At 49.1% G+C, this 27,206-nt stretch overlaps 1 protein-coding gene across 1 annotated transcript in view; it reads right to left on the reverse strand.

The window, feature by feature from the left end:
* Positions 1-891: 891 nt before the first annotated feature.
* Positions 892-27,206, reverse strand: part of ZNF609 (zinc finger protein 609) — a 143,497-nt gene continuing 117,182 nt past the window's right edge. The window contains 12 exon segments of the mRNA XM_049777599.1: positions 892-3,249; positions 3,519-3,597; positions 4,091-4,307; positions 4,403-4,578; positions 7,936-8,305; positions 9,323-9,349; positions 9,351-11,318; positions 11,320-11,436; positions 11,438-11,596; positions 11,599-11,656; positions 13,772-13,818; positions 13,821-13,861. Of these exon segments, the coding sequence (XP_049633556.1) occupies positions 3,524-3,597; positions 4,091-4,307; positions 4,403-4,578; positions 7,936-8,305; positions 9,323-9,349; positions 9,351-11,318; positions 11,320-11,436; positions 11,438-11,596; positions 11,599-11,656; positions 13,772-13,818; positions 13,821-13,861 (3,254 nt within the window). The 3' untranslated portion in view covers positions 892-3,249; positions 3,519-3,523.

Genomic DNA, 27,206 nt, shown 5'->3' on the forward strand with positions numbered 1-27,206 from the left:
TAAATCCTCTTCGAAACAGTTGAATTGGGCTGAATTGCAAACACAGGCACTCCATATGAAGATAGCAAAAACCTTTGCTAGATAAGCCCACTGAAAGGAAAAAAATTGAGATCTCCAAAATCTGTATTCCAATTGATATAGCAAAACAGAAGATGGGAATTTGGGGGGGGGTTTTGGTGAGATAGGGGAGATACGTGAAAGGCAAACTAAGTCTAAATTTAAGAACAGGGACATTAAAAACTTTATTCAATAAATACAACAAATAATTTAAAAAATATACTTCAATTCCAAAGCCAATTAAGATTAGGAAGTAGAGAGAAAGGTTAAAAAGGGAGGGAGGAGGAAGTTAGAAGCAGAAGAAAGTTATGGGGGAACAACAGTTTGGGTGCTTCAGAGTATACCACCCTCTGAAATGCTGACCAAATGCCTTTGACCCATAAACCCTTAGCCCTTTGTTTGGCTAGAGAGGAGAGCAGAGAGGGATGCTCTAAAGCTCTGTATTTAGAGCATGAGGCTGGAATTAGGGTGGGAGTGCATGTAGGGGCCAGGTTCCCTCATACTAAGATCACTGGTTCTAACTCCCAGGCAGGGTAAGTAGTGCAAATGCTTAGGCAGAGAGATCCCAGCTGCATAGTTTCACAATTGACTGTCCAAAGCCACTTCGGTGAATGGGAGCTAAGGGAGAAGAAGAGATAGGCCCAGCTGCAGGGAAGCCAGTGGTCAGGCTGTCAAATACCGCCACTGTCAGGACGCTGGGGTCCAGCTCACCAGGGGCCAGGGCTACCTCTGAAGCAGGCTGGGAAGATCAGGAAAGCTGGGGAGGGGAATGGTGGAGGAAGGAGGCAGCTCAGGCAGCGGACTCCAGGAGAAATAACCAGCAGCCCTCACAGATTTGTGATTGTCTCTTAAAAAGATTTATTTTCTCTTCTTGCCTGAATGTACAAAGGCAAAAAGAGTACAGTTTGTATATATATATATTTATATATATATATAAAAAAACAAGGAACTTGGTAATGTACACTTTACAGAAGGGAAGAATCAGGAAGACTGAAATTAAATGCAACAGCAACGCCAATGGAACAAAAGCTATGAACAGTAACACCGACCCTCCGGCCCGGGCCTCCAGCTCGCCCCAACCTGCTCCCAAAGGGGGCTGAGCACCAAGGCAAACGGGTGGGCTGGGGCAGGAGGGGGGCTTGGGGATGGGGCCTGCGGCAGAGGGTCACCGGGAAGCTCCCTGGGATGCCCTAGTGAGAAAGCAAATAACAGAGGCCCAGAATTGTGGGGCCAACTAGCTGCCCGGTTGAGTCGGGATGGCGGCAGGGGACACGGGGGAGTTGTGACATGGTGACCTCAAAGCCCACGCACAGTGACTCTAGCCCTTCTGGGGAGCCCTGCCCATTGCCCCACCTGAGAGCAGAGGTTCAAGAACCACCTTTCACTTCACAGGGTGCTCGCCCGGCCCTGGTCAGAGGAGGATAGAGAAGATGTGAGGGGATGGGCAGTGGCCTAGGCTTCTGAGGGCCCCAGCAGAAATCCCGTGCCGGACGCTCCCAGTGTTGCTTACGAAGTGAGGCCGGGGCTCCTCAGACCGGGTCACGGGGCAGACCTATGTCCGGGGTCCTGCTCCTGAGGAAAGCAATCCTTTCACTTAGTGCCTACAGGCCAGACTGCTGCTTCACTAACCTTGGCTCGAGTGAGTTAAGCGCCCAGAATCATTTCTTCTGGGAAAAAAAAGGGGTTGGTCCCTATGCCAACCCAGGCTGCCCCAACCCATGGAGGTTCCTCTTCTCTGTGTTGAAGAATAAAGTGGAGCCAGCCCAGGGGAAAGCAAACGGCTTGGCCTGGGCCCGGATCTTTACAGTATATACAGAGCTGCGCCACAGGCACAAAACACACAACGATATTTAAAAACTGGGACAAAGCTGGGCAGTCGCTAGAAGCTGGAAGGCCACAATCAGACTGAAATTCAGTCTGGTGGGTCAAGTTGTCTACACCATAACTACTTCCATGCTGATAGGAAGTCACTGCTCAGAGGCCTGGGGAGGGTACAGAAACCAAACTGGACAAAAACAAAGATGTAGAAACTGGAGGGAAGACTGGGACACCTGGACTCTGGGGAGCTGCTGTGTGGGGCCCAATTACTATGCTCCCAGGTCCCAACAATGTCCATCTCTGACGTTGGGTGGGACCAATCCAGAGAGAAGGTCTAGCAAAGATGGGAGGACAAAGGACAAGAGCATCAACACAGCTATAGTATCCGGTGAACCCCACACCACGTAACTTGGGTTGGGAGGGTGCAGTGGCTCCCAGACTGAATGGATCAGACCCTCAGGCCGTGGCCTCTAGAAGATGGGGATCCCAGGGAAACCACTTACACGGGCACCCGGGCTGAGACGGCCGAGGGAGCCTGTGTGGAGATGGCCTGGCCTGACAGCTCCAAGCTCCTCCCACCTGGGAAAAGACGATTCACCTGCCCGAGGCTCGGGAGCCAAGCAGTAGGAAAGACAGAACAGCATGGGACCCCTGGGAAAGGCACCAGGAGGGGAGAGAGGGTACAGAGTCAGGGGCTAAGAAGCAGCAGGACATGGTGGGGGACGCAGGTGCTTTTCCACAGGCTCCGTGCACACTCCAACTCCAGTGCTCCTGTGCCCTCGGGCCCCCGCCTGATGGGCAGCCCAGGCATTGTGGGAGGCACCTCGTGTCCTTCCTTCCGAGTGGCGCTGAGCATGCAGATGTGCTCAAGTCAAAGGGGAGAAGCCTTCAAGTCTGAAGACCTTATTTTCACCAGGACAGAGAAAACAGTCCCCCCAATTTCTTTCCTGAGATTCTGATTCCTCCAGGCCCCCACAGCTGGAGAGACAAGGGATCTGGTGGTGGCAGATGTGCTGTCTTCAGATCTGACCCAGGGCTGCGCTCCTCCCCACCCCCAGCACCAACAGGGATTTGGGGAACAGAGCAGTGACTTCGTGGGGCTGAGGCCCTTCTGCCCTGGTGGCTCCAGAAGCCACTGCACTCATGACTGTGGTCAAGAGAATAAATATTTTTGCCAAGAACCAGCCCTCCAGCTCCTGAGGAAGAGGCTGGTCAGAGTCCAGGAGTCTGGTGGAGGTGGGAGAGCCGAGGGTCTGCCTCTGGCATGGCAGGAACAGCAAACAGGAAGATCAACACCAGTTAACTGAGGTCTAAGCGGCATCTCCAGCACCTCCCTTGGGTGCACCGTGAAGCTGTGTCCGGGCACTTGGTGGTCTGCAAGAAAACATGACACTCAGGCAGCTGGCATGACTACCAGCAGGTGGCGCTCCAGGAACACGAACAGCAGAGGTGCTGGCCACATCAGTTCTAAGTGTTCCAGGGCCTTTCCACCAAGTACAGGGACTTCAAAAGAGAAGGATGAAAAGCCTGGCCAGAACACTCTCATTTCCATATCCCAACCCTACTCAGCGGCCCCTCACTTAAACTCAGCAGGAACCTATGCCCCTGCTGGAGGTGAGTGCCCGAATGACACTGTTACTTACCATTCTCACCTCCTGGGGGGTGGGTAGAGAGATGGAGTCGAGCCTTGCTGGCTGGCGACAATGGCTGTCGAGGAAAGCCCTGGAAAGACAGAGAGCAGGTGAGAGCCATGCCCTGGCAGGTATAGGGAGGCCCCATTGAACAGAAACAACAGAAGGAAACTGAGGGAGGGAGAGCAAGCAGGACTGTTCCCCATCATGTTCCCCATCAGGCCAAGCTCACACCATCATGCAGAAGAGCCAGCGTTGAGCATGGCCTCCTATGTACAAACCCAGACACCCAATCTAAGGGCAAGAAAGCCATTTCTCAGTCATCTTTTCCTGTAGGGAAATCCCTTCTTTATCTGGCAAATCAAAGACACTTCCTGGGACTTCCCCAAGTTGCATGGGCTTTGCTGAACCCCTGTGCTGATGAGAGGCTAAGAGTAGAGGATAGTTCCCCAGGGGCCATATGGTTCCCTGGACCTACCAGGAATAAGCTCTGAGCACCATTAGGTATGGCCCCCAAACCAAAGGAAAAAAAAAAAACACAACAAGAAAGGGCATAAGAGAGCGGCATGGGTGGCCCACCTTACCTGCTGCATAGGGCAGGTTGTATTGCGCTGGGAGCAGTGAATAGCCCAGGTGGTGGTGGTGGTGGTGTGTGGACATGAGGCGCTGAGAAGGGGAGGTGCGGGGCCGGTCCACACTCCGGTCAGCCCCGCCTGCACCCCCGACGCTGCTACAGCTACCACCACCCCCGACCACCCCACAGCCTCCCCGGTCTCTCTCCTGAGATGTCTTATCGCTTATCTAAAAAGGAAAGCAAATACATAAATGTGAGAGGTGCACCCGGAGAGCCAGGTACCCCGAGATGCCTTGGGAGGGGAGGTGCTGGATGGCCTCACCGTGGGGGACTTGCTCTTATAGTGGCTGGCATGCTGCTGCAGAATGTCCAAAGCTTTGGACTCCGAGCTGGGCTTGCAGCTGACACTGGGGCTGGCGCGTGCCTTGTCTGCCTCTTCTCCCCCAGAGACCTTGCTGCCATATGGGGAGAAAGAGTAGCTGGAAGGCAGGTAGGAACCTGGGGCAGAGGAGAGAACAGGAAGTGGGAGGACAGCAGACCCTGGGGCAGGGGCCACCTTCTGCTGCAGGAACTCCCAGCTGTTTCCCAGAAGGTCCCTTACTGAGCTCCTTGCTAGATCCCAGTCTCAGGATCCATCCTGGGGAGGTGGATGGGCAATGGGAAGGTCCTGAGATTTGGAGTTCAGATGCTCTGGATTTTTTTTTTTTTTTTTTTTGGTTTTTGGGCCACACCCGGTGGTGCTCAGGGGTTACTCCTGGCTGTCTGCTCAGAAATAGCTCCTGGCAGGCACGGGGGACCATATGGGACACCGGGATTCGAACCAACCACCTTAGGTCCTGGATCGGCTGCTTGCAAGGCAAGCACCGCTGTGCTATCTCTCCGGGAGATGCTCTGGATTTAAACCCTAGCTTTAAGACTAAGAAGCAAATCGACTTTTTTGTCCTGTATTTGGGCCACACCTGGCAATACTCAGGAATCAATCCTGGTGTTCATGACCTTTCTGAGTTAGTTTCCACCCCAGTAAAAATACAACACTGACTTAGGGTGTTTGTGAGGGAAGACAAGCAAAGACCACATACCAGGGGGAAGGAGGCAGTCTCATTATTATTATCACTATTTTCTTTGTGGGGGGCTGCTACTGGCCATGCTGGGGATGGGATCTGGAAGTTAGGGGTGCTGAACCACTTTCCTAGCCATAGAAATAATCATTACCATCATCATTATATTAGTTGTTTCAGTCACCATCATAATTTCGTTTTCGTTTTTTATTTTTGGGCCACCCGGTGACGCTCAGGGGTTACTCCTGGCTATGCGCTCAGAAATCGCTCCTGGCTTGGGGATCATATGGGATACAGGGAATCGAACCAAGGTCCATCCTGAATCAGCCGCGTGCAAGGCAAACACCCTACCACTGCGCTATTGCTCCAGCGCCAACACCATCATTAATATTAGTTGTTTGGATCCAGTTTTGTTTTCTGGGCTTCCCAGGGTACTGACTGGGGCTGTCTGCATGCAAGATAAGTGCCTTAACCCTTCACTCTCTTTTATTATCCACCCACCCACCCATACGCGGAGATGCTCAGGAATCACTCTGGTGGTGCTAGGGGAACCATAATATCTGAAGCAAGTGCCTGCCCCACTGTACTATATCTCTGGTCCCTCTTCCCCTTTTCAGAGAAAACTCATTCCCTGAAGCTAGCTGGAGCAGGGGAGGAAGACACACCAGCAGGCTGAGTTAATTTCCTGCTGTCTAAAATGCTTACTTTCGGGGCCGGGCGGTGGCGCTCGAGGTAAGGTGCCTGCCTTACCTGCGCTAGCCTAGGAGACGGACCGCGGTTCAGACGGACCTTTCTGAGTTAGTTTCCACCCCAGTAAAAATACAACACTGACTTAGGGTGTTTGTGAGGGAAGACAAGCAAAGACCACATACCAGGGGGAAGGAGGCAGTCTCATTATTATTATCACTATTTTCTTTGTGGGGGGCTGCTACTGGCCATGCTGGGGATGGGATCTGGAAGTTAGGGGTGCTGAACCACTTTCCTAGCCATAGAAATAATCATTACCATCATCATTATATTAGTTGTTTCAGTCACCATCATAATTTCGTTTTCGTTTTTTATTTTTGGGCCACCCGGTGACGCTCAGGGGTTACTCCTGGCTATGCGCTCAGAAATCGCTCCTGGCTTGGGGATCATATGGGATACAGGGAATCGAACCAAGGTCCATCCTGAATCAGCCGCGTGCAAGGCAAACACCCTACCACTGCGCTATTGCTCCAGCGCCAACACCATCATTAATATTAGTTGTTTGGATCCAGTTTTGTTTTCTGGGCTTCCCAGGGTACTGACTGGGGCTGTCTGCATGCAAGATAAGTGCCTTAACCCTTCACTCTCTTTTATTATCCACCCACCCACCCATACGCGGAGATGCTCAGGAATCACTCTGGTGGTGCTAGGGGAACCATAATATCTGAAGCAAGTGCCTGCCCCACTGTACTATATCTCTGGTCCCTCTTCCCCTTTTCAGAGAAAACTCATTCCCTGAAGCTAGCTGGAGCAGGGGAGGAAGACACACCAGCAGGCTGAGTTAATTTCCTGCTGTCTAAAATGCTTACTTTCGGGGCCGGGCGGTGGCGCTCGAGGTAAGGTGCCTGCCTTACCTGCGCTAGCCTAGGAGACGGACCGCGGTTCGATCCCCCGGCGTCCCATATGGTCCCCCAAGCCAGGAGCGACTTCTGAGCGCATAGCCAGGAGTAACCCCTGAGCGTCACCGGGTGTGGCCCAAAAACCAAAAAAAAAAAAAAAAAAAAAAAAAAAAATGCTTACTTTGGCCTGTCTGGAGTCTGCTTTAGAACATTGTCAGAATAGCGAGACTGTCCTAGCTGCTTTCGTGTGGGAGACGCAGCTCTGAGGAATGAGAGCGGACATCACTCTCCAGTATGAGATTCAATGCATAATCTGAGTTGTGAGCACTCTCCTCGTGAGTCAGAACCTGTGGATACACTCTGCTCTGCCCCCTACCCCTCCAGACTCACGGTGGCACTGTAATCAGAACCTTTTAGGGCCAGAGAGCCAATACAGCAGGTAGGATGCTTGCCTTGCATGTAGCTGACATGTTGGTACTCAATATGGTCCCACTGGGAGTGATCACGGAGTGCAAAGCCAGGAGGAAGTCCCTCCAACCCCCCCAAACAGTGGAACATCTATCTGCTTATTGATTGCTCTCAAATTGACTTCCCACTGCCTGACTCTGCCACCTCCTGCCACAGCCTTCGCTTAAAGCTGACCACGTGGGGCTGGATCACAGCGGTAGGAAGTTTGCCTTGTTTGTGGTCAACCCGAGTTCGACCTGGCATCCATATGATCCCCTGAGCTTGCCAGGAGTGATTCCTGAGCACAAAGCCAGGAGTAATCTCTGAGCACTGCCAGGCGTGGCCCAACCACACTACCCTCCCCCCAGATTGACCATGCACAGTCTGACAAATATAAATGCAAGCGCTGAATCTCATTTGTTTCATTTATCTGCCCAGCTACCCCTAGGTGAAGCTCTTTCAGGAGAGGCTCTAGCCTCGTCTTTTTTGCATACCCCACAATGCTCTGCAGACTCAGATACAGAGTCTACAACTCCCAGCTGAGGAACAGGGGGCTTACTTTCTGTCCCAGATGCCTGAAAATTGCAGTGAAATAAGAGAGAGAGAGAAGTGATCCTACAGCAGCAATCAGTAATCAATGAGGAATTGAAGGTCATGTGGCACATCACAAAAGGCCACTGAAGACAGGGCATCACCTATCCAAGCCTCAGCAAGCTTAGGGCTGAGCAAATGAAGCTCCCAGTGGTGCTTCCGGGGTTGCTCACCTGGGTAGTTCTGCATCATTACAGCAGGCAAGCCCCGGTAGCTGGGGTGGCTGGGGTCGTAGGACTGGCTGTAGGAATAGCCGTGCATGTAGGGGATGTAGGACTGGTGCTGAGTGAGGGGGGACGACACGGGCACGTGCACACTGGGTCGCGGCTCCTTGCCCCCGAGGCGGGACTCCTCCGGCATGGGTAGTTTGCTGCAGTCACCACTTGTGCTTTCCTTCCCGTCCTCTTTGGGGACAGAGTCCTTGCTCCGACTCCGCTCTTCCTTCAGTTTCCGGTCCCGCTCCTCCTTCCACCGCTCGTCCTCTGACTTGATGTCTGAGTACTTGGCAGGATACACGTAGGTCCACATTCGGGGTTCTGCTTCCTAGGGTCAGAACATGGCATAGATCACTGCTAGGCCCCAAGCACTGGGCCCCAAGCACTATGGGGCCCTACTGATTTTCACTAATAATCAGTTCTGTCAGTCAAGTACTAGAAAATTTGCCTCCCTAAACCCCAAAGGAAACAAGCCATGAGGAAAACAAAAAGAGGCACCCTTGTGTCTCTAGGAAGAGTGAGCCAGCCCACCGAGTCCAAGGGTATCAAAAGTGCCAATCAGGGTAAAAGGGTAGCCTGATCAAAGAGGTAAAGAAAATTTCTGAGTCTCACAGGAAGAGTAAGATGTGAGACCAAGTTTCTTGGTTTTACTTTCTCCCCATGAAATCTTCTTGGGCCTTGAGAGAGTTCAAGAAGCTTTGGGCTGAGCACATGCTTTGTAGGTAGGTGGCTGGGACTGACCGGGCCATGAAGCTGTTCCACAGCCAGCCCCCAGCATAATGGAGAGTCACCCCACAACCAACACAAAACAAAGACAACCCACCAAGTCTCTCTGGTCTGAGTGTGCTGTGGTCTAAACAGTGACAAAGTTGCCACAGGCTCCTCTCTCTGTCCACAGGGAGGAAACAGTGGACACCGACTCCACGGCTCCAGAGAAGGCAACACTGTCTAAACCCATCTTTCCTGTCATATGGGAAAACACTTTTAGTTTTTAACCAAGAATTCCCCCAAAAAGGGGCCAGAGAGATAGCATGGATGTAGGGCAGTGGTTCGAATGCCGGCATCCCTATGATCCCCCCGAGCCTGCAGGAGCGCTTTCTGAGCATAGAGCTAGAGTAACCCCTGAGCACTGCCGGGTGTGAGCCAAAAAACCAAAAAAAATGAATTCCCCAAATGAGTTATGTTCCCCCTGACCCCATCCCCACCCCAAGTCAGGGCAGCCTTGAATTGTGAGGAGAGGAGAAGGGAGCAAAGGACAGGAGAAAAAGGGAAGGAGGGGAAGAGAAGGGAGGGAAGAGGAGGATAGAGATAGGGAGCTATCTCCACCTGTGCCAGAAGTTTTTACCTGCCGGTACCAGAGAACTGGGTCCAACCTCTGCCTGTCGGCCACACTCAGTGCCTGCCTTGGCCTCGGGGGCCTCTTTACCAAGGTGGCTGGCCTCACTCAGCTTCACTTTAAGTCCCTCTGGTGCCTGGCTGGGGAGCTTGGATGCTTCATCTAGTTTGGGAATGATGACGGACTTGGCGGGGTCAGTGGTTGGCTCCTTGGCTTTGCCGGGCCCTGCCTTGACCAGGTCAGTGAGGCTGGGAGCCTTGGTAAGCGTGGGTGGGGCTGCTGGCTTCTGCTTCCACTCGTCCTTGAGCACAGTGTCTCGCTCTTTCAGGCTCAGCTCTGTCTTCTTGTCCAGCCCCCGCTGCTGCTGCTCCAGGCTCTGCCGCTTCTGCTGCTCTTCATACTGCTGTCGGTAGGCTGTGTTGGTGCTGAGCAGGTGGCTGTGGTAGCTCTGGTCACTGTAGCCATAGGGCGGCACGTAGGCGTACTGGTTGTAGTACAGGGATTGCATGTACATGTTGGGTCGCTGCTGAATGACCGAGGGCTGCTGGCTGGAGCTGCTCATCTCGGGCTTCTTCTCCTCGCACGAGTCGCTCTTCACCTTCCCCTCCATGCTCTCAGGCTCCTCGTCCTTCTTTGTCTTTAGGGCCTGGCTCTCCCCGCTGCTGGGGTTGAGCGCGCTGGGGCTGGACTGTGCGTAACTTGGAGAGTAGTAACTCTCAAAGCCTTGGTAATAGGGCGAGTCTTTGCTTGGGGGCTGAGCGGGAAAGAGTGCCTTCTTAGCGCCCTCCTTGACCAGCTGTTCAGGGTCCTTGGATTTGACACTGTCTACTTTGCCCTCACCATCCTCCCCGGCATCAGAGATGTCAGAGTAGGCAGGGCTGCTAGTTTTGACAGAGCTGCCCTCGGCTCCGTTCTGGGTCACTACATGTAAGGGAGTTAGGGGTTGGGTCGGGTGGTGCTGTCCAGGCGGCTGTTGCCCTCCGATCGAAGGGCTGGGGGCATTGTCTGTGAAGCTGTAGATCTTGTCTGCTTCGGCCTTGATGCTTGCCAGGCGGCTCTGGTGGGGGTCCGAGGAGCCATTGAGGAGCCCCTCCACTTTCATCCCATCAGCTGCTTCCCTAAAAGGACTTTTGCCTTCCTCAGTGCGACAGGCCTTCCCAGGAGTCAGAGGGCTTTCTAGCTCCCGAGCGGCCTCCTTCTTCTTTTTGTCTTTCTTCTTCTTGTCCTTGGCGGGTGTCAGGGCAGGGCTAGCACTGAAAGGCTCCCCCATCACGGTGGGCTTGGGCTGAATGGGTTTTAGCTGGGGGCTGCTGGCCATGGCTTGGACCACGGTGGTGGCCAGGCCTGAGGAGGAGCCAGGGCTGGCGGCTGTGAAGGCAGCGGTCTGGAAGGTATAAATCTGCTGTGGGGGAATGGCTGGGGCAATGGGCCGTGCTGACTTCAGGCTCTTAGCAGGCAGCTTTTCTGCTTTTAGATTGGTGGGCTTCTTACATTTCTCCTTCTCCAAACACTTTCTGTCCGCGGAGTCGAAAGCATCGCTGCTCGTCTCGTCCATGACAGCGGGTCCATCATCAGAGCCATCATTGGAGGAGGCCCCAAGGTCAGGGTCCACCTCTCCGCTCAGCTTCTTCTTGCAGAGGCCTTTTGTGCTGAACTTGCTGGAGGGGGAAGGGCTATGGGGCTCAACAAGTCGAACTTTGGGGGTGGCTGAGCGGGCAGGTGACAGGGAACCTTTCTGTGCCACGGTTGCACCGTTGCAGCTGCCAAGCTCAGCGTGGAGGCCAGGTTCCTCCCCACATTCACTGTCCCCGTCTGCTTCGGGCTTGCTGTCATCATCCGTGTGGGCATGAGCTTGGTGGTACTTGAGTCCATTGATGTGCTTGTACTTCTTGTTGCAGTTGGGATGGGGACAGTCAATGAGGACAGGGGAGGGACAGTTTCTGTCTACAATAGTGGGTTCCGCCTTGGTCCCTGGGAGGGGGCCAGTGGCTGATCCCATGGAATTTTGTGCGGACACGTTTGCTTCCCTTGGAGTCCTCTGAGCTGGAATTCAGCTCCATGTCAGAGAGGGGCTTGTTTTTCCGCTTATTTGCCGAGGAAGGGCTGGCTTTGACATCCTCAGAGGGTGCTATTGGCAGGCGGGCGGTGCTCGGAAGAATTCTGGCTGCCCCGGCGACCTTTGCTGTTGGCTCCTGCCCGGGTCTTGCTACTGCTACTGCTCCCTTTGCTGTCAGAGGCTGTGGCAGCCTCATTGACAGGTGTGTTGCTGTTGGGGCGCATTGCGCTTGCCCTCTACCCCGACCATTGCGCATTTCTAAGTCACTGGTGGGGGAGTCACAGAACCTTGGCAAGGGACAAACGGAGGATTATTAACAAGACAAAAAAACTTCAAAACCTGAGTTTAGCTGCAGCCACCAGAACTGTCTGGATGCAACTATCACTTTCAATAGCATGACTCTTAAAGGAGCCTTGGCATTGTGGGAAGTGTGGTAGGGACCAACTCCTGAGCATGTGCAAGCTCTCTCTAACCAGCCCCACACCCATTTGGGATCCTAAGCCCTAGCAAACAGATACTACTATTGGGAACAAGCTGTAATGTGCCATTTGTTGAGATGTCAAGATGGTTTTTTTTTCTTCCTTTTCTTGGTTTTTTGGTTTGGGGCCACACCTGGCAGCACTTGGGTTACCTCCTGGCTCTGTGCTCAGAAATAGCTCCTGGCAGGCTTTGGGGACTAATATAGGATGCCGGGACTCGAACCCAGGTCCGTCATTCAAGGCAAATGCCCTATTGCTATGCTATCTCTCTGGCCCCCAAGATGTCAGTTTTAAGATACAATTACAACCTGGGAAGATCGTAAAACCCCACACCGTCTAGTTTAAAAAGCTGAACAGCTGAACGAGGGTGGTGAGGAGATGTTAAAGTGCTGGAGCACAGGCTTTCCAAGTGAAAAGCCTAGGCTCAACCCTGATAGTCTCTGGTTCTCTGGCACTGCTAGTTGTGAGCCCCTTTGCTTTTGAACACTGCTGGGCATGGCCCCAAAACATAAAATAAATATAAAATCACACACACATACATACACACAGAAATTGAAGAAGGGGCCAAGGAAGAGTTCATAAGGCACTGAATCTGAGACTGCACATCCCTTCAAAGAAAGGACTGATATACCCACAATGGTTTTGCATGTAAGTTACTGAAAGAAGGGCTGGAATGCATACTTTGTGTGTGGGAGTTCCAGGTTCAATCCTTAACACATGGTCCTCCGGAAAATTTTCTGAGATATACCTTCTATCAAAAAACTATCATGGGGGCCGAAGAGATAGCACAGCAGTAGGGCATTAGCCTTGCACACAGCTGACCCAGGTTAGATGGTGGTTCAAATCCCCGCCACTCCCATGTGGTTTTCCTGAGCCTCCCAGGAGCAATTTCTGAGCACAGAGCCCAGGCATAGCCCGAGTGCCACTGGGTGTGACCCCAAAAAACCAAAACAAACAAACAAAAAAGCTATCATGGGGCTGGGAGCGGTGGTGCAAGTGGTAGGGCCTCTGCCTTGAATAAGCTAACCTAAGACGAAAACTGAGGTTCAAGCCCCCCAGTGTCCCATATGGTCCCCCAAACCAGGACCGATTTCTGAGCCCAAACAGGAGTAACTCCTGAGCGTCACCAGGTGTGGCCCAAAAACCAAAAACCAAAAAAAAAAAAAGTTATCATAAGGGCCCTTGAGGCTAGGAGCATATGCCTTGTATGTGGCTGACCAGGTTTAATCCCTGACATCCCATATGGTTCCCAAGCTGCCAAGGAGCTATTTCTGTGCACAGAGCCAGGAATAACTCCTGAGTTTCACCGGGTGTGGCCCAAAACAAAACACCAAAAAACAAATGGGGGCCAGAGAGATGGCATGGAAGTAGGGGTGTTGCCTTGCATGCAGAAGGGATGGCGGTTCGAATCCAGCATCCCATGTGGGTCCCCCGAGTCTGCCAGGAGCGATTTCTGAGTATAGAGCCAGGAGGAACCCCTGAGTGCTGCCGGGCGTGACCCAAAAACAAAACAAAACAACATAACACCAACAAAAAGAACCCCAAACAAACAAAAAAATATCCAGGTATCACTAGGAGTACAGGAGTTAAGGCTGGTCTTGCATATGGCTGACCCTTGTTCAGCACCCTGTATCACATGGTTCCCTTCCCCATGCTCATGGCCCACCCACACCTCTGGGCTTAATCTTGGACCACAGAGACAGAAGTAGCCCCCAAGCACTGCTGTGGGTGGTCAGCAAATGAGGGGGAAAAGAATTCCAAATAAAATCTTAAACAGGATCTCCTCCCTGTCAATTTCAATTAATTTGTTCTCGAATAGCAGATGAGTAGCAATGGCTCCCTTGCCGCCGCAAACTGGAGATCTTTTGAAAAGCTGTTGTGCTCTAGATTCATAAAAGTAGGAGTTAGACATCAGGGGCTTACCTGGGGGGTGCCCAATCATGCCTGGTACAGTCTAGAAGTGTGCCTACCGTACGATCTTATTCCTCCACGTTACATTCACCACCAACATCCCTGCAAAGACAAGGAGACTTGATGCAGAATGCTTGTTTGCTGAGATAAGCATTTTCCAGGGGGTTGAACCACTTTGTTTTTTTTTTTTTTTTGGTTTTTGGATTTTGGGCCCACACCTGGCGGTGCTCAGGGGTTCCTCCTGGCTGTCTGCTCAGAAATAGCTCCTGGCAGGCATGGGGGAACCATATGGGACACCGGGATTTGAACCAACCAGCTTTGGTCCTGGATCGGCTACTTGCAAGGCCAAAACGCCGCTGTGCTATCTCTCCGGGCCCAAACCACTTTGGTTTCTGGAAGAAGTTGAAGGCTGGCTTCTTTCAGTCCCATAGCACAAGCAAGATTGGGTCAGAATTGTCCTTAGGAGCTGCCTACTGGAGCAAAGATTTTGTGGTCAGGTAAAGGCAAATTTTCTTGTGTTTTTAAAATTTTTTTGAGAAGGTCATTCGTGGAGGTGTTTGGATACCATAAGTGGTGATGGAGATCAAACAGGGAGGGATCAGGGGCTGGAGAGATAGTATGGAGGTTAGGTGTTTGCCTTGCATGCAGGAAGGACCAGTGTTTTGAATCCCGGCATCCCATTTTGGTCTCTCCCGAGCCTGCCAGGAGCAACTTCTGAGCGTAGAGCCAGGAGTAACCTCTGAGTGCTGCCGGGTCTGACCCAAAAACCAAAAAACCAACAACAACAACAACAACAACCAGGGATCAGTGCCTTAACCCCTGTATTATAACATAGGTACCAAGGCATCCTTCTTTTTTTTTTTTTTTTTTTTTTGGTTTTTGGGCCACACCCACTGATGCCCCAGAAATTACTCCTGGATATGAGCTCAGAAATCGCTCCAAGCTTGGGGGACCATATGGGACGCAGGGGATTGAACTGCGGTCCATCCTAAGTTATCATGTGCAAGGCAAATGCCCTACCATTTGCGCCACTGCTCACTCCAGCCCCAAGGAATCATTCTTTTTATTTATTTATTTATTTATTTATTTATTATTATTTTTTATTTTGGGGTCACACCCGGCAGCACTCAGGGGTTATTCCTGGCTCTAGGCTCAGAAATCACTCCTGGCAGGCTTGGAGCACCATATGGGAAGCCGGGATTAGAACCACTGTCCTTCTGCATGCGAGGCAAATGCCTTATCTCCAAAGTTTTTGGGTTTTTTTTTTTTTTTTTTTGGTTTTTTGGTTTTTGGGCCACACCCAGTGATGCTCAGGGGTTACTCCTGGCTATGCGCTCAGAAGTCGCTCCTGGCTTGGGGGGACCATATGGGACACCGGGGGATCGAACCGTAGTCCGTCCAAGGCTAGCGCTGGCAAGGCAGGCACCTTACCTCTAGCGCCACCACCCGGCCCCATCTCCAAAGTTTGTAAGATTTTATTTTCAAACTTTCTACTTGGGATCAATCTGGGAATTTTAGCTTACCTTTCTCAACATTACAAGTTTCTTTTCCATTTTCTTTTTTGGCCACACCTGGCACATGCAAGACAAACTCCCAAACCTTGTTCTATCTTTCTGACCTCAACATTATAATCTGTGATTTATCTATGTTAACATCAAAATGTAATCATGTTTAATTATGTTCAAATAAATACATTTATATAACAACCAAAATAAACGCTCCTATTGATGAACGTCTAGTTTTTCTATCACATTTTTTTTTGCGGGGGGTAAGGGCATGCCAACTAATGTGCAGATCTTATTTTTAACTCAGGAATCACACCTGGAGGGTCTCAGGGAATCCAAAGGGGATTAAACCCAGGTCAGTAGTAGGCAAGCACCCTAACCTTTGTGGATTCTAGCTTTCTGACATATTTTTGTTCTTTTTTTGGGGGGGCCACACCCGGTGATACTCAGGGGTTACTCCTGGCTATGTGCTCAGAAATTGCTCCAGGCTTGGGGGAAAGGGGACACCAGGGGTGGGTGGTGGTGGTGGTGGTGGTGGTGGGGTGGTGGAATCAAACAGCAGTCCATCCTAGGTTAGCACATGCAAGTCGCAGACGCCCTACCACTTGTGCCACCACTCTAGCTCCTGACATGTTTCATTTTATTTAAAAAGGCTTTTGAGAGGATGGAAAGATAGCATGGAGGCAAGGGCATTTTTCTTGCATGCAGAAGGATGGTGGTTCAAATCCCGGCATCCCATATGGTCCCCGAGGCCTGCCAGGAGCAATATCTGAGCGTAGTAACCCCTGGAAACTGCTGGGTTGTGACCCCCGAAACTCCCCCCCAAAATGAAATCAAGACGTATACTGCTTCTTTTGGATAATCCCCCCCCTTTTGGTTTTTGAGCCAAAGCCAGCATCGCTCATGGGTTACTTCTGTGCTATCTTTCTGGATCCCTTTGCCCCACCCCTCTATTTGGCTTTTGGGCACACCGGTGATGCTCAGGGATTACTTCTGGCATCAGAAATTGCTCCTAGCTGGGGGCACACTGGGGGACTGAAATCGTGGGTCTGTCCTAGGTCAGCCCCCGTGCAAGGCAAATGCCCTACCACTGCGTCATCCTACGCCCCCCTCTCTTTACATCTTTCACATGACTACATATTGTTATTATTCCACAACTACGTAAGATTTTATTGAGTTATTTTTTTTTCTGGTTTTTCGGGCCCACACCGTTAGATGCTCAGGGTTACTCCTGGCTACCGCGCTCAGAAATTGCCCCTGGCTTGGGGGGGACCATATGGGACGCCGAGGAATCGAACCGTGGGTCCTTTCCTTGGCTAGCGCTTGCAAGGCAGACACCTTACCTCTAGCGCCACCTCGCCGGCCCCTATTGAGTTATTTTTGTTTGTTTTGGGGGGGTCACACCACCGCCAAACCTCTGTCCTTCTGCGATGCAAGGCAAATGCCCTACCTCCATGTTATCTCCCCAGCCCCTTCCCTTTTTTTTTTGGGGGGGGAGGAAGAGATTTTATTGTTTTTAGGGGCTGGAGGAGCTAGTACTACAATAGGGCCTTTGCCTTGCACACAGCCGATTGATGGACGGATAGTGGTTAGGGACTCTTTGGCATTCCCATATGGTCCCCCCCAAACCTGCCAGGAGCGATTCAGTTCACACCTGATTCACACACAGTTCAACTTGGGGATAAAAAATTTTCTTCTAACTTTATTGGGTCCTCTATTACCTTTTCCCTATATTCTAAATAAATGATTTTGAGGTTGGAGGAATAGTAACTTGGCGAGTTAGTGTTGGCTTGCCCTGAATGCAGATGGCCCGGATCATTATCCCCACATCCAGGACCACCAGAAATTACCCCTGAGGACCACCAGGTGTCCATCTAACCCCCCCCCCCCAAAGAAAGAGAAATAAATAGAAGCTTAGAGAGAATGTGTCCTAATGCTATCTACACACAGCTAAATAATTTGAAAAGTCAGCAACTAAATCCAAATCAATACACTGCCCCCTTATAGGGCCTCATATACATAAGGCAAGTGGTTCTACCAGTGACTTTCACCTTTCACTCTCCCCCACAACACCTGTGTGTATGTGTGTATGTCTAGATATACATACATACATACACACACACAGTTTGTTTTGGGTCACACCTGGGGGTGCTCAAAAATTGCTCCTGGCGGGCATAGGGGACCATATGGGATGCTGGGATTTGAACCACCATCCATCCTGGATCAGCTGTGTGCAAGGCAAAAAGCCTACCACTGGGCTATCTCTCTCCGGCCCCCAAGCTTTATATATCTTGTACTTTTTTGTGAGCCATATCCAGCAGTGTTTAGAACTTGTGGGCTGAGGGGACCACGTGGGGTGTCAGAGATTGAGCCCAGTCAGAAGCTTGCAAGGCAAGCAACCTAGACCTGCAAACCTGCTAGGAGTGATCCCTGAAACACAGAGCCGGAGTAAGCCCTGACACTGCTGGATGTCCCTCCCCTCACAGTAAAGAAAAAAGATCAAAGCCATATTTGTATGAGTGACAGAAATACCTTTCATGGTGTTTCTGTGTTGTCCACCCCCCACCCCCCCAGTACTGGGGAATTAAACCAGGTTCTTCACAGGCTACCTCTAATCACATCCACAACCCTCGTTTTTTTTTTTTGGGGGGGGGGTCACACCCGGCAGCACTCAGGGGTTACTCTGGCTTCTACACTCAGAAATTGCTCCTGGCAGGCTCGGGGACCACCTGGGATGCTGGGATTTGAACCACCATCCTTCTGCATGCAAGGAAAATGCCCTAACCTCTATGCCATTTCTCCAGCCCATCCCTTGGTGGTTTTGTTTTGCACTTCCTTTGTGAGTAATGATGCTGAGCATCATTATACATACTTATTAGCTATCTGCAATTATCTTCTTTTGGGCAAGATATCTATTCAAATTCTTTGCTCATTTGGGGGGGGCATACCTGATAACACATAGGGGTTACTCCTGGCCACGCGCTTAGAAATCGGCTCCTGGCTTGGGGGGGATCATATTGGACCATATTGGCTGGGGGATCAAACCACTGTCTTTCCTAGGCTAACTCGGGCAAGACTGACTGACACCTTACCGTTTGCGCCACCAGCTTCGGGCTCCTCTTTGCTCATTTATGAATGGGTTTTGAGCTGCAGTTCTCTATACATATAAAAATTAAATCCTGTATCAGTTCAAAATGATTCACAAATATTTTTCTCATTTGGTTGACTATCTTTTTCACTCTGAATATTTTTGTTTTGTAATTTTTTTTTTTTTTTTTTTTTGGTTTTTTGGGTCACGGCCCCGGCAAGTGCTCAGGGGTTATTCCTGGCTCCAGGCTCAGAAATTGCTCCTGGCAGACACGGGGGACATATGGGGGCGCCGGGATTCGAACCAGTGACCTCCTGCATGAAAGGCAAATGCCTTACCTCCATGCTATCTCTCCGGCCCCCAAGATTTTTGTTTTTGTTTTAGGGGCCAACACACCACACCTTACTCTTAGAGGGCAAAGGGGATGATATGGGTGGTGGGGATAGAACTCAGGTCAGTAGAGTGCAAGGCAAGCACCTTATTTGCTGTACTATTTCTCCATTCCCATTGCTCTGGTCTTTTGATGGGCTGGCTCCATTTGATCCCTGTATGGCCCTTTTTGTTATTATTTTCACTTTGCTCTTTATTTTTTACTTGGGACTGGTTAGGAACTAGGCCACTCTTAGGTTGCTCAAAAGCTGTTCCTCATGCTGCAGTGAGCGGTGACCTCCACAGTGCTGGTGGGTAGGGTCCATGTGATCCCAAGGATGAATTTTGGCTGTCAGTATGCAGGCAAGTGCCTTAACCTCTGTACTATCTTCTCTAGCTTGTTCTTTTATTTGGGGGTCCAATAGGCTGTGTTGTGGCTCAGGGACCATATGGAAAGCTGGGGATTGAACCTGGGTCAGTGTCTGTTGCACGCAAAGCAAGTAGCCTATTTCCCCCCCCCCCTCCATCTTTTTTTTTTTTTTTTTTTTTTTTTTTTTTGGGTTTTTGGGTCACACCTGGCAGTGCTCAGGGGTTATTCCTGGCTCCAGGCTCAGAAATTGCTCCTGGCAGGGCACAGGGGACCATTATGGCTGGCGCCGGATTCGAACCGATGACCTCCTGCATGAAAGGCAAACGCCTTACCTCCATGCTATCTCTCCGGCCCCGCCCCCCTCTTTTTTTTTAAAATTTTTTTACTTCTTCCTTTTTTAATTTTTATTTTATTATTTATTTGGGGTTTTCCGACCACACCTGGTGGGCACTCCGGGGTTATTTCCTGGCAGGCTCGGGGGACCACATGGGGTGCTGGGAATCAAACCACCATACCGTCCTGAATTGACAGTATGCAAGGCAAATGCCCTACAAATATGCCTATCTCTCCAGCCCTTCTTTTTCTCTTTTTCTTCCTTCTTCCTTCCTTCCTTCCTTCCTTCCTTCCTTCCTTCCTTCCTTCCTTCCTTCCTTCCTTCCTTCCTTCCTCCCTCCCTCTTTCTTCTTTCTTTCTTTCCTTTCTTTCCTTCTTTCTTTCCTTTCTTTCTTTTCTTTCTTTCTTTTCTTTCTTTCTTTCTTTCTTTCTTTCTTTCTTTCTTTCTTTCTTTCCTTTCTCTCTTTCTCTCTTTCTCTCTCTCTCCTTTCTTTCTTTCCTTTCTTTCTTTTCTTTCTTTCTTTCTTCTTTCTTTCTTTTCTTTCTTTCTCTTTCCTTTCTTTCTTTCTTTTTAAATAAAAGCATCTTATCTAAGTCATCTATTGGCCAGACTTAGTAGCAGTGGCCTAGCTGCTGTTAGAAAAATAAAAAGTTCAATGTGCTTCCTGTCAGGTCTGATTGGCGAGCCCTGACTGAAGAAGAGAAAGAAAAAGATGAATGCAGCTCAGAAAGCTTGTGAACAGTAAGGTCGAATGGGGAAAAAACAAACAAAAGAAATCCCTTGAAAGTTCATGCTTTCTTAGCTAGTTAAAGAAATGAGAAGTGCTAAAGCCTAATTAATGTTTGTGCTAACGGGAGTGGTTCCAATACTGATGCTTATCGCTGACACACTTTATGTGGTGCCAAAGTGCTCGTGTTAATCCTATTTCTACAAGTTGACCTATGATTTCAGTTTGTGCTCTTCACTGCTTCCCTAAGTAAAGTTTCTTCTCTTAACCTTTATACCTGCCTTTTAGAAACCGATAAATTTATCAAATGTTTAGAATATGGGTTCCGTGCAATTTCAATTTCTTTCTTAAGGAGGTCACAGAGATAGTACAGCATTAAAGTGCTTCCCTGCACCTGGCACCCACCATCCCTGGTTTGATTACCTACACTTGTAGGATGATCCTTCCTCAGCTTGGACATAAAGTAGAATGACTGATACATCTGCCTATCTGTGTTAAGGGTAGGACTAAGGAGGAGGTACATCACCAGTGGCAAGCATCGAAGTGTCTGAATCTACCAGCTAGTATTAGCTTTTAAATTAATATGAGTCCTTTTGGAAACCAGGAGTGGAGAAAGAGACCGTCTGAAAAGCAGTAAGCCTCCATTTATCATATGATCTAGAGTAGAACAGTAGAGGAATAGAGAGCTAGGAAAGAGAGGGAAGGAACAAGGCTTTATAAGAAAAGCTGCTTTGGACAGCTGTTACCTCTGTGGTAGCCTCATCTAGAAGAATAGAAGAATTTATTTTACCCCCTGGCTGAGGTTTGGAATATAACAGACTTTTTTTTTTTTGGGTGTAGAAAAGTATCATAGGGCCTGGAGAAATAGCACAGCGGCGTTTGCCTTTGCAAGCAGCCGATCCAGGACCAAAGGTGGTTGTTCGAATCCCAGTGTTCCATATGGTCCCCTGTGCCTGCCAGGTAGCTATTTCTGAGCAGACAGCCAGGAGTAACCCCTGAGCACGCCGGGTGTGGCCCAAAACCAAAAATAAAAATAAATAAAAAAAAAGTTTAAAAAAGGGGGCTGGGGCTGGTGGCGCTAAAGGTAAGGTGCCTGCCTTGCCTGTGCATGCCTTGGACAGACCACAGTTCGATCCCCCCGGTGTCTCCCATATGGTCCCCCAAGCCAGGAGCAACTTCTGAGCGCATAGCCAGGAGTAACCCCCTGAGCGGTCAAAAGCGGGTGTGGCCCAAAAACCAAAAAAAAAAAAAAAAAAAAAAAAAAGAAAGAAAGAAAGAAAAGAAAAAGTATCATATATTTTTTTTAATATTTTATTTAAACACCTGATTACATACATGATTGTGTTTGGGTTTCAGTTCATGTAAGAACACCACCCATCACCAGTGCAACTATTCCATCACCCAACTATTTTAATCTTGCCCATGGTTAAAGGATTTTGCACATTTTTGTGCACTATTTCTTTTTTTTTTGGGGGAGGGATCATAACTCGACTGCTCTCAGGAATTAATCCTGGCTTTGTGCTCAGAAATCGCTCCTGTCTGGCTCAGGGGACCATATCGGGTGCCGGGATTCGAACCACTATCTGTCCTGGGTCAGCTGTGTGCAAGGCAAATGTCCTACTACTCTACTATCTCTCTAGCCCCCTCTGTGCACTATTTCTTCCGAACAAAGGTTCCCATCAGTACTGTAGGCTAAAGGGTAAATGTGATAATGAGGGACCAAGAGAGATAGTATAGAGGCTAGAGTGCATGTGTTGCGCAAGCTGACCAGAGTTCAATCCCTGGGCACCCTATATGGTCACCCAAGATCTGCCAGGAGTTGTTCCTGAGTGTAGAGCAGGAGTAACTCTTGAGCATGCTGGGTGTGCTTCCCAATAAAAGTCCCCCTCCAAAAAAGGGGGACACTTTAGGGAAAATGGCTTGTTTTTTTTTTTTTATTAGCTAAAATTCACCCCCTAAAGTGATGGTTATCTGACAAACCTCTCTCTTTTTGAAGGCATTATCATGTAATTAGTATCAGGAATTTAGGGAAAAACTAGCCATACTTCAGGGAAAAACCTCCAGTCCCCACATTTTGTCTACTGCAATGGAAATTATTAGAATGCTTTGCTAAGCAATCAAGCTTTGGAGGGGAAGGAGTTGTGGGCCATACTTGGCCGTGGCTTATCCTGGCAGTGTTTGGGGGGACCATGTGGTGCTGGGGACTGAAGCTGGGTTGGCACGAATAAGGCAAGTTATCCACTGTGCTCTCTCTTCAGTCACATGCTACAAAACTTCAGGCAGACAGAACCTCAAATCAACTTAAGGGCAACGCCACAAGATTTTTTTTTTTTTTTTGGTTTTCGGGCCACACCCGATTGATGCTCAGGGGTTACTCCTGGCTAAGCGCTCAGAAATCGCCCCTGGCTTGGGGGGACCATATGAGACGCAGGGGGATCGAACCGAGGTCCTTCCTTGGCTAACGCTTGCAAGGAAGACACCTTACCTCTAGTGCCACCTCACCGCCCCCCCTTATTTTTCTTTTTGTTTATTTGTTTGGTTTTTGGCCATACCCCGTGGTGCTTAGGATTCACTCCTGGCTCTGCACTCAGAAATAGCTTCTGGCAGGCTCAGGGGGCCATATGGGATGCCAGGAATGGAACCCAGGTCTATCCGGGGTCAGCTGCATGCAAAGCAAACAGCCTACCTCTGTGCTATCTCTCCAGCCCCAGAACTTATTTTTTACTATTATTAATATCTTTACCTAAACACCTTAATTACAAGTATGATTGTAGTTGTGTTTCAGTCATGTAACAACCCCCTTCACCAGTCCAACATTCCTATCACCAATGTCTCAAATCTCCCTCCTTCCCACCCCCCTCACCCCTGCCTGTACTCAGAGACAGGCTTTCTACTTCCCTCATTCATTCACATTGTTATGATTATTTGGTATTTTCTCTCCACAAAATTTCAAGCAAAAAGATCACAGAGAACCAGTTCAAAAAGTGCTGCTGATCCAGGGAGTCGATGGGTTCATCTGTGCTGCTAAAACTATATATGGGAAAAGAAGAGGTATAAGCCAAAATGGAACATTCATCACATGTGAGATGCTGCACCCAACGTTGTGGGGATCAAGAGGCCAGGGAGGAGGGAAAGCAAGATTGAATAGAGGTCATCCTCCCATCACAAATTTCCTGGCCCTAGAAATTACATGAATAAGTCAACAAATGTCGGGTCACCACACCCTGAGGCACATCCTTTACCCACAGAGGTCAGCCGGAGGCCACCCAGCTGCAACACTGGCCTGAAAACCACAGGGAACCAGAAGGGTATTGTGTTCACTGAACAACCTGGAGGACGAGATAGAATCAGATGTGTCTGCAGTTTTACTGCTTTTAGACTGAACAAGAAGACCAAGATTTAAAAAGGCTCAGAGCTTCCTAATGTGGAAATCTTGGATCATGTAAACAAGGAAACTCTTTCTTTCTACCACCTGTATCTAGATTAGAGGTTCCCAAACTTATGTGGCTACGTGTCTTCTTTTTCAGAAGAAAAAAAAAAATTCAGTGATCTCAGGAAATCTATTTATTTTATTTTATTTTAAGTTTTTTGAGGGGGTCATACCCAGCGGCAGTGCTTAGGGGTTACTCCTAACTCTGTGCTCAGAAATCGTCTGCAGGCCCGGGGGACCATACGGGATGCCGGGATTCAAACCACAGTCTGTCCCAGATCAGCTGCGTGCAAGGCAAATGCCCTACTGAATCCTACTGTTGTGCTATCTCTCCGGCCCCAGGAAATCTATTTTTTTAATTTGATTTTATATTTTGGGACATACCAGGCAACACTCAGGTTACTTCTGACTCTGTGTTCAGGAATTATTCCTGGAAGTGATCAGGAAACCATATGGGATGCTGAGGATCAAACCTGAGTTGACCCCATGCAAGCTACATGATAGATATACTACTATCTTGCTGGCCCCTGAATCTATTTTCTTTAAACTACAAATATAAAGTCCCCCTGGAACTGCATGGAAGTGAACTCTACAGCTTCTTTCCTGGTTTGTACTAGAAATTAGCCCCATCCCAACCAGCTCCTGGCTGGGGGCAGTATCATCCACTTTGGGTCCCCTGAGCAGTGCTAAGAGTGAATCCTGATCACAGAACCGAGTGACCCAAGGACAGCTGCGTGTGGCTCTAACCCCACTAAAACGAAGAAAACAAGGAGCCAGAGAGATAGCACAGCAGTAGGGCATTTATTTGCCTTGCATTCGGCCAATCCAGGAAGAACCTGGGTTTGATTCCCAGCATCCCATATGGTTCCGGAACCTGCCAGGAGTAATTTCTGAGCACAGAGCTGGGAGTAACTCGAATGCCACCAGGTGTGGCTCAAAAGCAAAAAAAATAAATAAAGCAAGGAGCTCAGTCTTCCAGGCACCTGCCACCCTCGTAGTAGAACCAGTCTAGTCTTTAATGTGACCAACAGCTTAAGGGTGAGAAGGCAGGTTTCCATATCTCTATCTCATCTGCTTCCACACTGGCTGGATTTGGAGAGATATTTTTATTGAGTAATTCTAAGGAACAGGCTAAACACTGAAAAGTAGAAGGGAGTTTGGTTGAGTGGGAAGACACACAGTATTTCAAATGTACTGAGTGATATGGGAGATTTTGAAAGATGGGGATAAGCAATCAAATAAGGAGAAAGAAGGTTGTTCACTAAATTGGTTCAGGATAAAAAATTTATTAGAGGGGCCGGGCGGTGGCGCAAGAGGTAAGGTGCCTGCCTTGCCTGCGCTAGCCTTGGACGGACCGCGGTTCGATCCCCGGCGTCCCATATGGTCCCCCAAGCCAGGAGCGACTTCTGAGCGCATAGCCAGGAGTAACCCCTGAGCATTACCGGGTGTGGCCCAAAAACCAAAAAAAAAAAAAAAATTATTAGATTAGAGTTCACTGGGGGTAGAAAATTATTTGGTAGCGGTCTTCTAGGCATGAAGATATTTATTCCAGAGAAAAACACACTATTTGTGGAAGAGGGATCTACTCCAGTTTTCATCAGAGCCCTTTTCTCATAGCTTATTGTTATGGAGAAGGCCAGAAATGCAGCAGCTATGGGAAATAAAGGATGCAGCAGGAGTAAGCACAAGATCAGTGGGCTGGACCACTGAAATTCCCTGTTCAAGTAGCAGAGCCTATCTATAAACGACGACTTTCTCTTTTCCCCTGTCCCCTACTCCTCTACAAGTACCTAGGTCTGCCTTACCACTATAATTCAACACCAATACTGACAAAGCTGGTTTAAAAAAGCCCAAATATGGAAGACAAAACAGGCCACTGTGCAAAGCTGCCTCAGCCAGGGGAGTTAGGTTACCTCTCCACCCTATCCAGGGACAGGCTCTCCAGCTGCTAAGTAGATAAAGTTGATGGGCTGGGGGCTGGAGAGATAGCATGGTGGTGGGACATTTGCCTTGCACGCAGCTGATTCCAACAGATCGAGTCCCGGCACCTCATATGCGCCCCTCCCCCATGCCTGCCAGGAGCACAGAGCCGGGGTAGCCCCTGAATGCCACTGGTGTGACCCAAAAACAAAACAAAACAAAAGAAGTTGATGGGTCTGGATTTATTTGTTCTGTAAAGCTTGGGAGAGAGGGACTATACAGAATGCAATGAGGTGGAGAACAAATACTTGATTTACCAATGAGGAAACAAATATTGAAATTAGTTAAGTAAACACCTCTAATGGGACCATGACCATTTATGGAATCATACCTTAAAGCTGAATCTAGGTATATTACCAGTTTTGAACACAGTTATACATATCTGTGAGCATATATATATATATATATATATATATATATATATATAAATTAGTGCTAAGCACTACCAGGTGTGGTCCAAAAGTGGAAAAACAATAAAAAGATGAAACAAAATAAAGTATCGGGAAGGTACTGTTTTGTTAAAGGATAGTTTTAGTAACCAAATAGATATTTTTGAATTTACCTCAAAATATACAAAATCAATGTCACAAGTCTTTTTTTTTTTTTTTTTTTTTTGGTTTTTGGGCCACACCGTGACGCTCAGGGGTTACTCCTGGCTATGCGCTCAGAAGTTGCTCCTGGCTTCTTGGGGGACCATATGGGACGCCGGGGGATCGAACCGCGGTCCGTCCTAGGCTAGCGCAGGCAAGGCAGGCACCTTACCTCCAGCGCCACTGCCCGGCCCCAATGTCACAAGTCTTAATGAATGAGCTGGAACTTCTCTGGCAAACCCATGGCCAGTGCTTGATAAGAACAGAAAATTGAGTCCCCTCTGGAGATCTAATTATAACTAAACTCAAAATAATCAGTATGATTTTTCCAGAAGGCTGCAGGGTTTACACTATTTGTCTAGTGACAGATAACAGCCCTTCAAGATGCACAGACACTGTCATGGCCCTGGAGTTTTTGGGTGTGCTGGCTACTGAGTCAGTGAGGTAAGGATGAGAAAAATCAATACTGATTTCTTTGTATGGCGTCACTGCCATGTGGAATCTGTTGCCATGAAGACTTGTGGTGCCAGACAATGGCTGTGAGGCTTTTTAGGACTGTTTTCCTGGGAGCCAGGTTAGCAAGGAGCTGGCGAAGGGTGGGTGGGAGGGTGAATGAGTGAGTTAGTGAGTGTGTCACCACCCACCAACTCTCTCCAGGTAAGTGTGCTAGAGCTTATGGTACATACCAATCTGTTCTACAAAAACCAATGCTCTGACTATTTCAGAGTGATTTTGTTCTGTACCACCTTTATACCTCTAAGACACCATTATTCCTCCAAAGAGTTCTTCTCTAATAGTTTGACACATTTAGTATTGAAATAAAAACTGTACATCTTGGGGCTGGAGCAAGAGCATAGCAGCCGACTCGGGTTTGATCCCTGGCATCCCATATGGTCCCCTGTGCCTGCCAGGAGCGATTTCCTGAGCGCAGAGCCAGGAGTAAAATCCTGAGCACTGCCAGGTGTGACCCAATAACCAAAAAGAAAGAAATCACTCCTGGACCATATGGGATGCCAGGATTTCAAACCACCATCCCCTTCTGAAATACAAGACA

The sequence above is a fragment of the Suncus etruscus genome, chromosome 1, assembly GCF_024139225.1.
Source record: "Suncus etruscus isolate mSunEtr1 chromosome 1, mSunEtr1.pri.cur, whole genome shotgun sequence".
In the NCBI taxonomy this organism is placed as follows: Eukaryota; Metazoa; Chordata; class Mammalia; order Eulipotyphla; family Soricidae; genus Suncus; species Suncus etruscus.